The following is an 18158-nucleotide window of genomic DNA, read 5'->3' as shown; positions in this document are numbered from 1 at the left end:
TCGATCATTCAATACCAAAACTATTCCTAATATATTTCATAAAAATATATTTATTAATCATATAAAATATATTAGAATAAAATATCAACATATTTATTACTATATTAATTATTAGTATACTCCATAAAAATATATTACTAATCTTGTAAAGATATATTAATTGTTATTATAAAATTAATATTTTTATTTATACATATAATATATTATTTCTAATACTAATATTTATTCTGATTAGAAAAATAAAGCAAACAGAAGTGATATATTAAATAATTTCATATAAAAATATAAAGTAGAATAATATATGTTTTTAATTTTAAATTATTATTGAATAATAATATGATTAATAATATAATATAATATATATCATAAATGCTATATACGTAATATCAATATAATATAATATTGATATATGGAATTTTTTGTCACTAAATTTTGGTCTAAGATCATCGTCCTGGGTAACCTTGAATATCCGACTGCAGGAATGGATTTTTTATTATTGGGTTGGATAATAATTTGAGAAATAAAGATGATTTGAGATCAGTCTACCAAAGGCAATGGTTACATCCCCTTCGTCCATGTAATTTTTGGTCTTTGGAAGTTCACCCATTCCAAATGCCCTCAAGGCTACACCTCGATCATGGCGCCCAGAACTCAAATCAACTGGAGATACCTTGGAGACGTGACAGCCGGCATATCCTCTTCCATCGACAAGTGGAATTTCAGTTAGGATCTTCTAGTTGCCGGCGAGTCTCTAAGATCTCCCATCCCTTCCAGCGGAAAAGCATCGCCCCCTATCCCTTTGTCGCGTTCGCCAAGCCCCACACGAACGGAGAAAACGAGAAACTGAGAGGGCATTTTTGTAAACTCAAGTACGAACCGCCTCGCCGGCAACGAACTGTTTTTTTGGCGCCATTTCTCCGCGTCCTCTTACATAAATCCCGGTGGCTTTTTTTTTCGGCGTTGTTTCTTTTTTCTTCCTTCCAAGGCGAAGATGGAGAAGGGTCGACCGCGAAGAACAGGATCCCGGGAGGTGAGCTCCCGGTTGCTCCTCTCCCCGGCCTCCTCGCCCGCCTCCGGCCTCGCCGTCTCCCCTGTTCGCCGCAGAACCATCTCCGACCCCCCTAGCAAGCTCCGGTCCTCTGTCTCCTCCTTCTCCCGCGGCCTCTGGCCCTCCTCCCGGAAGCCCGGCACCCTCGCTGACCACCTCGGCGACGACCGCCTCATCGACCTTGCCGAGCGGAACGCCGGCGGCAAAGCCGTCTCCACCACCACCGCAGCCGCTCCTCAGTCCATCATCCGCCAGCGGAGCTGCTCCGAGTTCGGCCGGTTCGATGGCAAGGACGAGACGAAGAAGAAGGGCCGGAGGTCCAGGGAGAACCTCCCGATCGGCGGGTCCATGCGGTACAACGGCAAGATCCGCTTCCCCCGATCGCCTAAGCCTGGCAGCTCCCCTCCCTCTCCTTCCTCCGCCGTGCCTTTAGCCCTGACCCCCGGCCGGATCTCGGTGGACGAGAACGCGCTGCCTCTCCTGCGGAAGTCAGACTTCGGCCTCGACTACCCGAGCTCGGAGTCGGACCGGAGCGAGACTAAGATCCCGACTCCGAGAATCCCGAAATCTGAGTCGGCGAGGGTGATGGCGGCGAAGGCGATCAGCAGGGCGAGCTCGATGACGGCGTACGGTTCTGCCTCGACGCAGTGGGCCCTGTCGCCGGGGCGGCGGTCGGGGTCTCCTCCGACGGCAGCGGCGGCAGAGGGGAGAGCGGCGGGGATGGGGAGGTCGTTCTCGAACCTTCGGCCGCCGAGCCCGGGGAAGGGCAGGAAGGTGGGGAATTTTATAAGCATGGGGCTGGATCTACTTCACTTTCGAAGGAGATCGTTTTCTGGGTCTAGCGCCGGAGGCGGCGGGAGTTCTTCGCCGGCGTCGTCGTCTTCTTATCCTTCCTTAGCCGTGGGTTCTCCGAGTGCGGGAGGGGTGGGGGTCATGGGGGAGATGGGACACCAGTTCCGGCTGATGCACAACCGTCTGATCCAGTGGAGATGCGTGAATGCGAGATCAGACGCCGTGAATCGGATCAGGATGGCGAATTCGGAGGTACGTGGTGTCTGTCCTCGCCCTTGGTCTTGGATCCCTTCTTGCTCGTCCCGCTCAATTTTAAATAAAACAGCCGGCTTGATCTGCTGTTTCGCCTATCAGGCAGCAGACAGCATTTCCTTTGGAGCCACGCAGGCGTGCCTGTGGGTCACACCGATGGCGCTTCAATCGTAGTGGCACGTGGCCAGTTCTGATTTGTTTGAAAAACTTGCGGTTTGATGCCCGCGTCGGCGGGGTCGGCTAGTTGATTTAATCCAGTGGTACTAACGATGTGCGCTTTGATATTGGTGAGGGATGCAGAGGATGTTGGTGATGGGGTGGGCGGAGGTGACGAAGGTGCAGAGCAGGGTGGTGCAGAAGAGGTTGAAGCTGGAGAGGGAGAGGCTGGCGCTCAAGCTCAACACCCTCCTCTCTTCCCAGGTCAGTACTAGAACCCCTCTCACCTTAAATTGCTGGATACAACCATAAGTCCACCCCAGGGATGCCAAAGTCAACTCGGGATTGGCTGCGGTGCATACGGCAGAGAACAGTACAAGCTTGGGTAACCGCCATATCACTCATCTCATCTCTCTATCCTATGTATTTCTCACTAACGCAATAGTACTCTTCATTTCTAAGATGAGCGAAAGCACTTCATTACTGAGATGAGTGATATAGCAGCTATTCAAGCATGCGAACAATGCAAAACATGTACCGCATAGAATCCGGGCTCAATTTATTAGATGAGCATAGAACAACCAAAAAAGCCCAACACATCTGATCAAAAAGAGTTCGCATTACATAGCGCATGGACTATAACTAAGCTATACTCTTTTTGTTCAGAAGTAATGGCTTAAATATCCTACCAAAAAAGCCAAAAAAGAGACTTGAATAGATCGGGATGCTAGTCTTATTACCAAATTGCGAGCATGGAATGACTAACGTATCCTGGTGATGGTGATGATGGCAGATGAAGGCACTGGAAAGCTGGGGGGACATGGAGAGGCTGCACACTTCAGCGCTGTCCACCACCAAGGGCTCCTTGCAGGCTACCGTGTGCAGGCTGCCCCTCATCGATGGAGCCCAAGTAGCTGCTATTCTTATATGACAAACACACATCACAAGCCGTTTTATCGATCACCAAGATTCATATACATAATCCATAGCAGGGAACTCTTTATCTGTTTTTATCAAGATTCAACTTTTTATTGGCAGGCAGAGCCCCAGCATCTGTCCGCAGCGCTTCGACAAGCAAAAGATATTTTGGCAGCAATCACAAGCTCGGTCAATAAGATCATTCCCACGGTAAGCATGAAAGCATCTCACAATTAATACATACCTCCACTAGTGCTAGGATAAGATCATGGTCGACTTCTATGCATTTTCATAAATCTTCCAGCATGCAATCGTCGTTACCATACACCTCCACGTGTTCTAGCACAGAAAATAACATTCGACACCTGGCATGATTTTGGATACAGACTCCAAACACAGTCCCTCTGCTTTCAGACCTTGTCCGTGTGATTGCCGCAGAACGATCGCTTATAGAAGAATGCTTCGAGTTGCTGCGCTTGGTCGCTGCCCTCCAGGTAACCCGTGATTATCTCCTATCATGCTCAACGCATCCAACTATTTTGGAATCTCAATAGCCTGAAAATTGTAGCCTAATTCATTGCTTTGTAGCAGATCCAAGAGCAGAGCTTAAAGTGCCATGTAATCCAATTTAATTCACTGCAACAACGGAAACAGCTTGAGAAGAACATGGTTATAATGACTAACCAGTCGGAGCTGAGGCCCCAGGTTTAAGAAACTCAGCATCAGACCACAATTTTGATCTGGCACCTTGTTCTTTTTTTGATGGAATCTGGCACCTAGTTCGCAGGAGGAAGTTCATCGAGGAGCAGCGTACCAACTAGTCTAGTTGGTAAAGTTATCAGGCTGTCGTATCCAATGACCTGTGCTCGAATCCCACCTACACCCAGGTCGTTCAACAACAATAATGACAACTTGAGGGCATTGTGTACAAAATTTCATATAAAATATGATACCGAAACTGGGTTCTACACTTTCTGCTAATCCAACTCCCAGGAGCACGGGACATGTGCACGATAATGAAGTAATCGAGAAATTTATCGAAGCAGATGTGCAAGAGAGCCTTGAAACCAACAATCAGAGTTCATATCATAATTGGACCAACCTGTCCGAGCAAGCTGATAACATGACAACATAAATTATATTCTAGTGAACAAGAGGGTGCTCTGCATTCTAGGCTGATAGATGAGAAAGAGTTGTGGTAATTGTGGTTTGAACAGTGTCCTGCCCCTCCGATCTAACAGTGCAATCCATAACTTGCCCTTCAAGCTTCTAATAACAAGCCACGGAGTTATATATACTCTTTGGATTATGCGAAAGATCTTCACTCATATGAACAGTTGGCTATTGTTATAATTACTAAGAGAAACGAAATTGATGGCTATGAGTTTGATTAAATTCCACCCAATACATAAAGCTAGCTCATTAAACATTCAACAAACATCAACATAAACATTAAATCTGCATGTAAAAGAATAACGACAGAATGTGAGGGCAGCCAACCACCTATCACAATGCGTATGCCAATAAGCATTGTGAAGCATCCAAAAAGAAAACAAGGAGCCATCCAATTCTGATATTTTCAGCCTAAAAACCAGTTTCTCGGTTTTCATCCAAAATCCCTTCAGTCCTTTGCACTCCAAACCTTGAAATCTCAATGAGGGTTCGCATTCTACCAGTTATCATTAGGACAGTCTTCTGAGTAAATAAGTTATGCACATGTTCAATAGAATATTGGAAAACACAACTATAAAAAAAGGAGGGCAAAAAGATGGAAAGCACATTCAAGATAAAGGATCACAAGTCAACCTAACCACTGAAAGCACCACATCTAATTGTGGAAACGATCTTCAAATCCTTCCTTTGGACTAATATGACTAAATCATTTGCTAGTAAGCTCCAAGCACTCTTACACACTTTACATACTACAGCACGCCTTATTAATTTCTCAGAGTTCACTCACACAATGACAACTTTGAACGCCATCCATTACAATAAAGCCGTCATCATGCTCTATGTGATCCTTGAAACGATGATAATCGGATTACCTCTACCTCAAAAGATCTAGACTGCGGTCATCCAGAACACAGAGAATTGGAGCTGCCTGAAAGACCACAAATGTATTCGCACCACAAGAAATTTAAAATTATGCAACATCCATCCGCCACTGACTGTACCTCTTCCATACCTTGCCCGATACGTCACAAATCACATAAAGTCTTCTATCATAAAGAAGAACCCCAATCCATATAGGAAGGTATAATAAACCTCTCCACCAATGTATGTAAAACACCATGTGTCTCTTAATGTATTCTAAAAACAATCAAGCATAACATTCTCCAGCCTCTGCATTACCATGGATGGAAACCAAAGGAGGAGCTAAGAACAGCGAAAAATTCAATCCTTCTTCCTGGCAATGATTCCAAAAAAAGCAAAACCTCACTAGACCGAGGCCCATTGCTATGGGGACTACACTGTATAAGAGAATGACTAAGGTAATTGCCAATAGATTGAAAGACACGCTGGCTCTTTAAAAAGGGCGCCCTCCTAATCGAATTTGGATAGGAAGAGATATTTATGATTATCCCAAGGAGGCTTACTACTCAGCTGATAGATCAGGTGAGCCAGCCATGATCACTAAACTCGCCAAACCAGGCATATGATAATGTTAATCATAGGTTCCTATATGCTTAAGGAAAATGGGATTTGCAGAGTAGGATACGAAAGTTTATTTATATACAATGAATAGCACCTATGATCCATGGGCGACCAGTGGGGTTCATAAAAGGAACCAAACAAAGGTCTGCAACAAGGCTGTCTCCTCTCTCCATATCTCTACGGCTGGTTGCAGATGACACTGTAATAATAACAAAGCCAGATAGAGAGACTTTTCGAGGCTTCAAAACTTTATTTCATTTTTTCCTTGTTGCCCCGGAATGAAAACAAGACTTTTTTGACTTTGGTCATGTTAAAACCCCAGACGACGACGGATACTAATACAACTGGGATTCAAAGAAGGATTAACAGATGATCTATGGACTTACTTGGCTTGGTCCCAGTTTATAGGCATTAAAGAAATCTATAACTAGTTGGAAAGGGCGCAAAGAAAGCAGGAAAAAATGCAGTCAAAAGAAGCCTGCCTTAGTCTCAAATAGGGCTTAGCCTCAATGGCAGACCAACTACCAAATGCGGAATGACGGTCGTGAGCCGGTCCTGATGGAATTCCTAGGCGGGAAGGTGGACAAGGTGGCGGTAAGCCTCTTTATCTGGCGTAGCCCTTCGAGTGAAGCATTCGATTATGCGTGCTGGCCGCTCATCCTTAAAGGCCGGGTTGAGAAGGAAGAGAGAAGGGTTCCTCATTTTAGAAGGCTATATCAGCGGGAGCCTGTCAACGCCGAGGAGGCCCGCTACCGTGCGAGTGCTGTCGGTGGCGTGTCTCGATACCTGAAGGCTGCTCTTCGTGATGTCAATAGCGACGAGTATCCTTGTGCTTATGCCCGTTTGAATTTCAAATAGCAGTGGATGGCTACGCTGATGTGGAAAGAAGTAAAGCTCTGTCGTGCGCAGTTGATGGGGAATCGGGGTCTGAGGTGGCGGAGTCGGAGCGGGAGTCGAAGCCTGAGAAGCGTTATGCCTTCGACTACCAAAAGAAGGAGTGGTTCATAACGGATGAGCCTCCTCGAGGCTATGGCGCCCCTGAAATAAAGCCGGACGACTGGGGTTGATGGGTAGAACTGCGTTTGGCTTGCTCCCTCTGAGATGGAGGGTACGAAAAAACCCGGTGTAACTGGGTCCAGCCAAAGTTTGGGAAATAAAGTGCGATACATCGGTGTAGTAGAACAACCACCTCCCACCCATTCTTCAGTTGGATCCTGACCCGTGGACTCCTTTTGCCCGCGTTTTTGTTGTTTGTCTCGTAAGCATTTCGGGATGCCCTGATGGAGGGTGAGACTCTCATTTCAGTTAAGGCGTCATCATTTCAGGTAAGACGGGCGGAACACCTAGCAATTAGGAAAGGAAAAGAGAAAAACCACTTGTTCTTCTTTCGGTTAAGTACCCTCTCATCCTTCCAAAACGAAGAACCCCTTCTATCCTATGGCCATCAAACTCATACCTTTACTTCCTCTAGCACTTCCTAGTTTCTGGTTTATGCACAAGAGAAGTCTAAAAATGAAACCTAAAATTCTAAAACTTACATTGCAGAATATCTAGCAGCTTCCTCCAGCACATCAAACCCTGTCTCCACGCCCATCACCACATAATTTCTCAAGTAAAATGTTCAGTCAAAAGATCAACTCAAACCACAAGATGATGACTCTCACAACCTTGATCTGCTACTTCCTGGCACCAGCAAACCACCATTTCATCACTCAAAATGCAAAGTCACTATAAGACTTTAAGCTGCCTTATGGTCCTTATCTGATCTGAGGTTACTGATAAATTGTTTCTTACTTCTACAAATAACCACATATGCTTTATTGTTGAACACTATCTTGCCATTAGAATTTTTTATCTCATATAAGCTGCCCTGATCAAGGTATCTATATGGCAGGGAGGGGGAACTGAGTTCAGAATAAATTCAATTTACAAAACAGATGAGGAATACTTTTCCTACTTCAAATTGTAAATTCTCTCAAGCCTTAACTCCAAGACAAACATAGTGACCTCCCAACGCCTCAAGCCTTAAATAGGCAGATAGACCTAAGTCTTCCATGCTCTCAGTTGCTGTTTCTAACAAAAGAAAATAGGTTGCTACACAAACGAAGAAAATAGGTTATCAATTAATTGTTCGTCTTTCTACAATCTAATGTCTAAACAAATATCCAGTACTGCTCAAAGTTCTAACTTTCATCAAACTAAATATCCATAATATAAAACATTTTTTAAACTATAGCACATTTTTTAGGTTCACATTTCTACATATTAAAAGTGTGAATAATGCTAAACATCAAACAAGCACAAGGGGGATCCTACTAGTCTTGGAGAAGAGGAAGCATATGAATCTCCATGGTGGAATGGGAGAAAATGAAGAAGACATAGAATAGAACTATGCTGTTCAAAAAAGGAATTAATCAGCAAGCTAAGAGGGCATACATAAAAAGATCGGCAACATATCACAACTAGCCCAACAAAAATGACTGGCAAAACTTAATTTTAGTTGAACCACCTTTCCATGTAGCATGGTCAAGTACTACTCTCATGGCACATTTTTCCATTGTTGGAAATGAAGCCTTCAGATGAGGTGTTGGTTTCTTCTGTTCACACTTCCCACCAAAAAGCGTGTGGGATGATTTGCAATAAAGCAAGGTTTTCCCATAGAATAAAAGATTCTCCCCCAAGAACCATTAACAAGATACCAAAATTACAAAAACAGTAACGATTTACCCAGTAAAGAATGACTTGATATTTGAACAAGTTTCATCTTCTGTGACTTGGAGAAGAACAGCGTGAATATTTCCCAACTTTTTATCCTTTGTTCAAAAAATAACCCTATAATTGAAAAAAAAAAACTTTTTTCGTCTTACTTCCAAGACTACACAAGGACACTTACCTACTTAAGCTATGAGCTTGAACCTTAGAAACCCCATCCAATTTATTTTGGCTTTGATGTTAAAAAAAGAATCTTGATGCAAAAAAATCTTTCTGCATTTTCGTTCCAAGACTGCTCAATGACATAGAGACCTACGAAGGTTGTAAGTTTGAATTTTTAATGTTTTTTTTACTTTTGAGTACTAGGATGGGAGGAAGCGCAGTCAAATCTGTTGAGGGTGGGATCCAAACACCCAATGGCTTCACCAATTGAGCCATTTGGCACCCTCTATAAAAATGGTTGAAAAATATTATGCAATTTTAATGCTAAAAGTAATATTCAATATTATTTATTATCTTTACAAATCAAAACTTATACTATCATAAAAAGAACTACATTATCAAGTTTTTTCTTCTCGACATGCTTTCGCATGTGCATTGCTACTAGCAGATATCATGTGGGATGATTTCCACTGAAGCAAGGTTTTCCTTGTCAAAAGAGGAGGGAATCCACAACATTAGCTAATCTTCCCCCAAAACCATCAAATGTTCCAACAAATCTCCTAATAAGAAAACAATTGAGGCAAGGAATAATTTCAACTCCTGGTCAAACAGAACACAATGTCTGTCTGTACCACTCTTGGACGTTGTCATGGGATATTCTGCCAAGTATAATGTCCTGGCAAATTGCTTAAAATGCGCTATAGAACCTGAAAATCCCTAAATCCATATAGAGCAGATCAGCTCATCAAAGAATTAACTATTTAACCATAAAGAAAGCTATGCGAAAAGAATTTGGAAAATCTATTACCTCATTTTTTTATCTTCCTTACCTTTCTAATTTCATTTCTTTAATAAACAAAGAAGAGAACTCACCTCAACTTACTTCAATCTCATTAGGCCTATACAAACAGATAGAAAGCACCACATCTAGCTAATAGTATTCTATCACAAAATGCAGAGTCAGAGGACATAAAAGATAGCTCTCTATCAAACTAATCTTCAAAAAATCTTGTATCTTCACACCTCTCAAAAATGTAAAAGTATTAAACTTCCTCAGAAATATTCCATATGTTGGATATATTTGAAATCATAGCCACCTCCCAACAATGCCTCTCGATAATATCTTTCCGTCATCACATTTTCCGAAATGAGTCTCTTTGTCACCTACAAATCTTGATTATCACTTTTCCAGCTGCACCATGTTCTGAATCTATAAAGTCCTGATACCTGAAGCAATACTTATATCTATAATTCTTCACAACTTATGGAAAAACATTTACTGCATTTACTCTTTATTTATTATGCCCTGCGCCCCCCCCCCCCCCCAAAAAAAAAAAAAAAAAAAAAAAAACATTTACTCTTTACAGTAACTCCTACCCCTTAGAAAGAATCTGATCCAAATTTCTAGGCTTCTACTTTAGAGGAAGAAAAATGAGAAAGCTTTGAGTAAATCAACAAAATACCGCTAATAGGCCCTTGAAAGTATCAAAAAATGCTGTCCTTCTCAACTAAACATTGGGGCTTTTAGCCATCTACTGAGTCACACAATCCCAATCTTTCCTTATTCCGAGTTTACAAAAATTCAGTACCCTACAAGATGCCCTACCTATTTTCCATTCCTACTTCAAACAAAGAACAATAATTCACCTTCAATCAATATGAACCGATTAAGGCAAGAAAGAAATTAGAAAGCCAATTTCTCTAGACCACTTTAAGAAAATGAGTGGGGTATTTACTCCTAGGCACATGACAGGATCCTAAGCAGCCAGCCACACAACTTACATACACAAATAGCACAGAGAAGGAAGTTGGATGTCCTTGCCTCAAACCATTTTGTGATCAAAATAAAAAATAAAAGGGATCCAACACAATGTTAATAAAAAATTTGCAATCACAATACAACTACTCATCCCATTGACCTACCTGCAACTAAAATCGACTTCCCAAAAAATGCTAGAGACAATTGATCTATTTCAGTTTTAGTCAACTTTGTGGAGTTTTGGTTTTGGTAATTTGGTGGTTTCAAAAGTTTCTCTCCAAGTTTCAGAGTTCTGGTCAAAAAAAAAAAAATCAAAAATTTGAAAAAGAAAGAAAATAAATGAAGCAAAAAGGATGTTATGGATAACATTTTAGAGTATTGTCTTATATTAAGTCTTTATTTTTGTATATTTCGATACTCTTAGGCCGATGCTAGTATTGCATATGAGTGAAAGTATACTACTGTTTTTTTGATGTGAACATATTATATAATGATATATATAAAATTTCCTTCTTAAGCTTCAGCGTTTGAAAGTTTCATTATATTTACCCTTTTTTTTAATGCTGAGGGCATTCAAATTTTTTCTCCATTTTCTAGCAAAACTTAAAATTACATTGAATTCTTGTATTTCCGAAGCCAAAGGGATACTTAGTCATTTTTATGTAGTAAAACAATGTTTTTGTTTCAAGTAAAAAATGTTATACCTTTGATATGTCTCATATTTCGTTGCCCCAATTAATCTTTGTATTATACTGTAATAAGGGCCTTCTTTTGTGCCTCAGCCCAACAGGGTTATCTTCATTATGTATCTCATCTTTAACTCAAGGACAAACAAAAGAAAATTCATTGAACATGAATATTATAAAGATTATGTTCTTAAATGAATCAAGAAACAAATTCAATATAATTGTAAAAAAAACAAAATGATTCTTAACTGAAGAATACTAATAATTAAATTCAGCCAGTTTTAGCCAAAACTACCCAAAACCACCAAAACTTGATTAGTTTCAGTAGTCTCCCAGTTTCAGCTAAAACTGGCTGAGACTACTGAAACTAATCGAAACCCAAAACTGGGTGGTCTTCGTCAAAATAGATTAGTTCCCAGTGGAACTTAAAACCCTTGCTTAGGACTCTTTGATTATGGGCAACATAGTCATGTTGGAGTCTATGAAAACCGAACCTAACCCAGCCAATTATATCTCTAAACTATTCAAAATTAACATGGCTCAGGTTACTAAAATTGCAAAAAAAAAGGGTATGAACTTTTATTTTATCAAGAATGAAGCCCCAAACCCCCTCTTCTAAAGTATGTGATGTTTGTAGCTACCATGTGCAGACCTTTCCAACTTCCAATCACTAAATATGTAATATATGATCCAATGATTCAAGAAAGAACAAGCATACCGTTCTGGGCATCACTTTTAAAGTTTAAAGGATTTCAATTCAAACAAAAAAACTACCCAAAAGATGTTTGAATTCCATAAAAATAATCTACTGCTTCACATATATATATATATATATATATATATATATATATATATATATATATAGTGTGTGTGTGTGTGTGTGTGTGTGTGTGAGAGAGAGAGAGAGAGAGAGAGAGTGTGTGTGTATGTGTGTGTGTGAGAGAGAGAGAGAGGGTGTGTGTGTGTGTGTGTGTGAGAGAGAGAGAGAGAGTGTGTGTGTGTGTGTGTGTGCAGGTCTACTCTCGTTCCAAAAGGATTGGGGCCTCAATCCTATTGACCCAAGATCAATGACAAAATTTTTATATGGAGCATCCACACCGTTAATTGTGATCTACATAACATCAACTATTTACAAACCACATATCATTTGTTTCAAAGATAATTTGCCTGTGCATCAAGTGGCCCAAAAAATAGATCATTAGTGGTTCGATATGATGTTTTGCATGATTTATGGTTTAGTGGTCCAAATATTTTATGAGGTGGAGAATATGATCAGCGGTGTGGATTTTTAATTTACATGCCCTATCATATGGTCTTGCATGCTAACAATATCGCAACTATCAATGTTTGTCCCAACTTGATGCATATCTATGAAGGCTTTCAGAACACATGATTTTTTGCTTTCTTAATAGTTTTGATGATGACATAGATCTAGGAGAGGAAACACTCTCTATGACACATATATCCATGTAATTAACAGTGCCAGCACCTTTAAATTGATGAGGAAGTCTATAGGGCTCATAATTGCCTGATTGGATAATATCCTCATGACAAGAATTAATCCTAATGAATTGGATCAATCATAATTGTCAAGAGGCTTCACCAATATCAATCAACACAAATTAAGGTTCTTCTTTTACTTGAACCTCCCAAAAAACATTCAGCAAATGTGCCGATGTTTAACAATAGATCACAAGATTATAGATAAAATGATCATCATCTTCCAAGAATAGAGGTCAAGAAACTTTACACATCTATCCTTAGTTTTCATATCCATCATAGAATAAGCATGAATAACATCATCATCAAAACAAAACGTTCATGGCACAATGTCTAAAAGGGGCATTGTGAAGATTTTTTCTTCTCTTTGGCAACCAACTATTGCTGCTTGTAATAATCTCATCACTTCTACATAGTTTCACTGAGAAAGAATGTCGAGATTCCTAGTCAATCTTTAGCATGTCTGCAGTTAAGTACCAACTTATTTCATGGTTATGCTAACTTTATGTTGACACTTTAGACACCATCCTCTAAGCATAAATAAGATATTCGGGCAATAGAATTTAAGTGTATGTTGCAGACATCAACCACAATTTACAAATTTAAATCAACATCCTGAAAATCTACAGAATTGATTAGTACCCGAACCGTTACCAAGGCTTAAACCTAGAGCTTACACCATTTCCCAAATTTGAAATCAACCAAACATTTGATTCAGTGATGTCAAATCTTATAAGAGACAATAAATCAATTCTAAAGAGATCACGTTACAATAGGAAAACTAAGAAATTATAAAAACACAACATATAATGTCTGACATAACACCATAAGGAACCTTTAGAAGTCTAAACTACATGATATTGATAACAAGATATATAATGAGCCAGTCCGAGGGCAAAGAAAAAAACTTCGGAACAGGAACTTGAACAACTAACTATAAGGGATATTTCGCACCAAGTTATCCCCATTGAAAAGGCACCTATTTGTACTACCTTAAAACTAACAACTTGCTTTGTTAGAAATTCAACCTACCAAAATAAAACTCATGAGCACCTACAATTGGGATACAGTTTTATAATTTGAAATATGCCATCCATGCTAAATAAATATGCCCAACCTTTTACTTCACTAAAACTAAAATCAGATTCATAATGCAAGAAATAAAGAATCCTTACCAAATTCTAAATAGTGCTCCTTTAAAAATTATGGTGTAGAAGCATAGTATGTGCAGGAACTGGAAGTGATACACATCAAACAAATAAATGCGATGACAATCCATGCATATGTTAGATTAAAGAAAAATGAATAGACAACATTGTATCAGCATCCACGACAATCAAGAAACCGGTTCTCTTTCTCTCTTGCAGAGGAAAATATAAAATTGTTACTATGGCAGCTAAGGTTAAGAACTTTCCAGGGAAAATTTTGAGAGCACATGGACAAAGTATTGAATCAGCTAGTGGAACTGTGGAGTAGCACTAATCAACAATAACCAGTCTTGGAACCGAACATCCCTTTCCATGTATCAATGCCTTCTTAATAGCAAGGGTCCTGTTAATCAATTTCCATCAACAAAGATATATGCAAATGCTACTGCATAAGCTAAGCAACTAACAACCAGAAACACATGACAAACAATTTTTCTTTCCTTGATATAGCATGGTGCCAAAACCACAAGATCGTGGTGCCTAAAAGCAACAAGCACATGTATAGCAAACCACAAAAGACAGTGAGATATTTTTAACTTTACAATCATCGTCTCATATCTAAATTGAATGAAAGCTGTCTTTATCTACGCAATATATAGTAGTAGAACATCCAATTCAAGTAACAAGATGGGGGAAGGGAAAAAAACAATAAAACAAACTCAGGAGAGGGTGCTGATCAAGGTCACGATCAGGACCCGGCATTGGGAAGGGCGGCCATGAATGCGTTGTAGGATGATTCAAGATCGAAGTGGAGCTGCCTCGCCTGCTGCTCCGTCAGCTCGTCAGCGGCCCCCATCTTCGCAAGCCTGGCGAGCCACTCCCTGACCTTGACCCTCCCCTCGAAGTCAGGGGGCAGGATCCCGCCGCCGAGCTTGGCGAGGGAGGAGGAGAGGTCGGAGAGGAGGGGGTGGACCTGGTCGACGGCGACCATGTTGAGCTTGAGGGAGTCCATGGCGGTGATGAAGTGCTGGACGCACTCGGCGACGGCGGAGGCGGAGGACGCGGAGGAGGAGGCGGAGGAGGCGCGGTGCTCGACGGTGGCGGGGACGCCGGAGACGAGGAGGCGGTTGAGGGCAGCGGGGCAGTCCATCTTGTAGGCATCGGCGAAGCGTTCGACGGACGGGACGGCATCGCGGAGGGAGGAGGAGAGGGTCTTGAACTGGGCGATGAGCTTGAGGCACTCCGCCTCGTACTCGGCGGAGGAGACGAGGTCGCGCACGTACGCCTTCTCCAGCTTCTCCGCGGTCTTGATGATGGCGTAGAGATCGGCGAAGTTGTCGAGCATCTCGCGCTCCCGCTTGTCGTTCCACAGCTTCACCTCCATCGTGGCGGCGGCGGCGTCCAGGGCCGGATCGGTCGCTCCGATGAGGGGTTAGGGTTTGGGGAATGGGAGGACTCGGTTTCTTGAACGGCGATCGTGCTCTCTCTTTCGAACGGATCGATCGCGCTAGAATTAGGATTACGTTTCCGCGTCCTAAAAAATTTAGCAGAAGGCGAAGCAGCACGAAGGAGGAAGGGAAGAAGGTGAGGGAAAACTGGGGACCAGAAGAGCGAACAAAGAAAGGAAAAGAAGGGGAAAGAGGTGAGGGGAAAACCAAGAAAATGAACTCCGGTTGGTTCGATGCGTCCAATACATAGCCAAAATGCTTATCGGAATTGGGTCGGGGCCCAGCGAGTAGTCCTGCTTATCGGACGGGCTGGTCTCAGCCCCATACGTAACCAAATTTAGCCAGGCCCGAGCCCTATAGTTTTGGACGTCGGGCCGGGCCTCAGATTTTTCAGATTGCAGCAGCGGCGAGAGGGGAAGCGGACAACGCAGCAAGAAGGCGCGGTGAAACGAGGAGGCCCGGAATTAGGGATTCGAGGATTATAGGTTGGGGATGTAATTTTGTAAAATTTTAAGGAAGATTGTAACGGGCTAGTCCTTATACACATGTTTTTTATTCCTAGGATATTCGAGGGCAGAAGATTTTATCCGAGATCAATGGTAGACAGAGCATTTGCACATGCAGCTGAGCTGGCAAGCGTTGTGGTAGAGTTTCCACCTGCAGAGGACAGGAACATCTGGGCCCCCCCTTTAGCTCTTGTAGCGCCCAGACATGCTATGGTGCCCATGGTATTCTGGGAGCTTCCACCCTCAAATTTTCTCAAGGTGAACACTTTGACAGCAGTATTTCAAAGGGCGGTAGTAGATGTGGTGTGGGCTTCGTGATCAGAGACCAAGAGCTCAGGTTGATTGTGGTAGGGGACGACGCATATTCGATGAGTCCATTCTAGTGGCAGAGCTACGCACGGCGTGAGAGGGTCTCATACATGCTAGTGTACACTTGGGGGCCTAGCGGATATTCTTAGAGGGTGATTCTGTCACAGTGATTGAATGGATTAGGTGCAGGCGTGCCAGGCCAGACCTACACCTACTAGTCAAGGATGTCTGCCATCTTATGGACAATCTTAATTCTTTATGGGTCGCACATGTTATTGGAAGGCGAATAGTGCGGCGGACTAGGTCGCCTCCTCCGCAGCTCATCACTTCGAGGCCTTCATATGGGATGGCACTGGCCCCATCCCGCGGGGCTTCGATCGTGTTTTGTATTCTGATTTCTCATGGCATACACATATCTATGTGTAAGTGAGATGTCGGTTTACCAAAAAAAAATATCAAACATTTTAATTCGATGCATGATATTTTTTTTCTCAGAAATGTACAAGGCACACATGAATAAAAAATAAAGCACAAAGATTACTTTAATTAGACAATCATTTATCACATGAAAGAGAATCATAGATAAAAAGCTTCCAAAAAATTCTAAATTTTTAATTAATTAACCTTTATGTTTCAACAATAAGTTTTTTTTTTTACAATTGTATATGCATGTGTCATTGGCCCTCGCAAGAGTCTAATCTTGGATCTACTCCTGCTCTTTTATGGTCGATGTCACACCCCCAAATCTAGAGCGTAACAGACGCTATATACCTGCAGGGCAGCCATACAAACATGCAAGGCTACTAATCAAATCATCAAGAATCAATTAATCATCCTCATAAATAAATATCCTATAGTAACATGAGTTAAAATATTCTAATTAATTATTATTATTATTCAAATAAAAAAATATTCAAAACTAAAATAAACTAAGCTAAGCTAGAAATCCGGATGACTCAAATATCATCGTCATCTTGTGCACTCCCCAAGTCCCAAACAATTATGATTTACGATCTGAAAAATAAATAAAGAAAGAATAACAATCTACACTAGCCAAGTAAGTAATATAATACATCGAAGTAGAGTCTAAACATGTCAAGCATGATACTCACTATGAATAAATTAAAACTTGAATAATACACATATTTCTTTTCAAAAGTTAGTTTTTATAAACTGATACTAGACCCAACACCAGACTATGGTCATGTAACTTAGCGGCATGGGTTTGATGGCAGATACCACTATTCTAATCTCCGATAGCTCGATGACGAAACTAATTTTTTAGGTTACAAATCAACAATACCAACATTCAATCCCTATTAGCACGGCCAGATCATAGTCATGTTGAGAATACATATATAAAACAAATTTCTAAATTACCCAGTCATATTTTTCAATATTTATCTTAAAAGAGTATTAATATATATCATATTTTAGAACAATTATGACAATAATAATGACATGCTTGATCTACTTAATCAAACGCAAAATAGAGATCATAACCAAATTTAATAACCTAATTATAATTTTTGAAAAATTATTAGAAAATGCATTTTGAAGTATTAGGTTACTTACTTCTTCTCGCTTCAAAGTTCCACCTTAATTAGACATGTCAGTTATTCAAGCCATTAAAATCCATCATTAGCAACTTTTAAACAAGTTAAAATTGGACAAACAAATTTAATTTGGAGCACTATAAAATGTATAATTCATACCCGAACTAGGGTAAAAAAGGACAAGGTCGACCAAGCGGCGATGCCCGACTGCTCGAGTTGGTCTACGCAAGGTGGAATTAATTAGTTAAAATTTAAGCGACTCAATGAAGATCAATGGTGACTGAATTCCTGAAAGATCCGACAAGGATTGAGAAAACAAGCTAGCATGTCGCCCAGGTACCAGAACGGTTTAAGGCCCTTACACTGGGTTAGCTTGGATCCGAGCAAAGGGAGATAAGGCTTAAACTAGGATCCCTAGGTCTACTTAGAAAGAGAAAGAGGAAGAAGAGAGAGAAATAAAAGAGAGAAATAAGAGAGAAGAAGAGAAGCTTCGCCATCTCTAGAAGAGAAAGGGAGGTCGGGATCGCTGGGGACTGTGTTTGAAGGCATAG

General features: G+C 41.1%; 2 protein-coding genes across 2 annotated transcripts; one reads left to right on the top strand and one right to left on the bottom strand.

Moving 5' to 3' along the window:
- Positions 1-991: 991 nt before the first annotated feature.
- Positions 992-3877, top strand: LOC103719348 (QWRF motif-containing protein 3). The gene is made up of 6 exons (XM_039126223.1): positions 992-2092; positions 2393-2512; positions 3042-3158; positions 3287-3376; positions 3547-3660; positions 3758-3877. The coding sequence occupies exons 1-6, from the start codon at positions 992-994 to the stop codon at positions 3875-3877; spliced, it is 1662 nt and encodes a 553-aa protein (XP_038982151.1).
- A 10391-nt stretch (positions 3878-14268) lies between these two features.
- On the bottom strand, positions 14269-15466 carry LOC103719338 (vacuolar protein sorting-associated protein 28 homolog 1-like). The gene has a single exon (XM_008808537.4). It carries the CDS (start codon positions 15170-15172, stop codon positions 14537-14539), a length of 636 nt encoding a protein of 211 aa, XP_008806759.2. The 5' UTR covers positions 15173-15466; the 3' UTR covers positions 14269-14536.
- Positions 15467-18158: the final 2692 nt, after the last annotated feature.

This window comes from Phoenix dactylifera, chromosome 4 (genome assembly GCF_009389715.1).
Source record: "Phoenix dactylifera cultivar Barhee BC4 chromosome 4, palm_55x_up_171113_PBpolish2nd_filt_p, whole genome shotgun sequence".
NCBI classification, from domain to species: domain Eukaryota; kingdom Viridiplantae; phylum Streptophyta; class Magnoliopsida; order Arecales; family Arecaceae; genus Phoenix; species Phoenix dactylifera.
The sequence above is the reverse complement of the archived record's forward strand: the minus strand, read 5'-3'. Positions and strand labels throughout refer to the sequence as shown.

What these genes read in the sequence shown, in the direction of transcription:
- LOC103719348 (XM_039126223.1), top strand. Translation starts at nt 992, where the DNA reads ATGGAGAAGGGTCGACCGCGAAGAACAGGATCCCGGGAGGTGAGCTCC. An exon ending in TCAGGATGGCGAATTCGGAG is followed by an intron (nt 2,093 to 2,392) that starts GTACGTGGTGTC and finishes TGAGGGATGCAG; the next exon opens with AGGATGTTGGTGATGGGGTG. An exon ending in CCCTCATCGATGGAGCCCAA is followed by an intron (nt 3,159 to 3,286) that starts GTAGCTGCTATT and finishes TTTTATTGGCAG; the next exon opens with GCAGAGCCCCAGCATCTGTC.
- LOC103719338 (XM_008808537.4), bottom strand. Translation starts at nt 15,172, where the DNA reads ATGGAGGTGAAGCTGTGGAACGACAAGCGGGAGCGCGAGATGCTCGAC.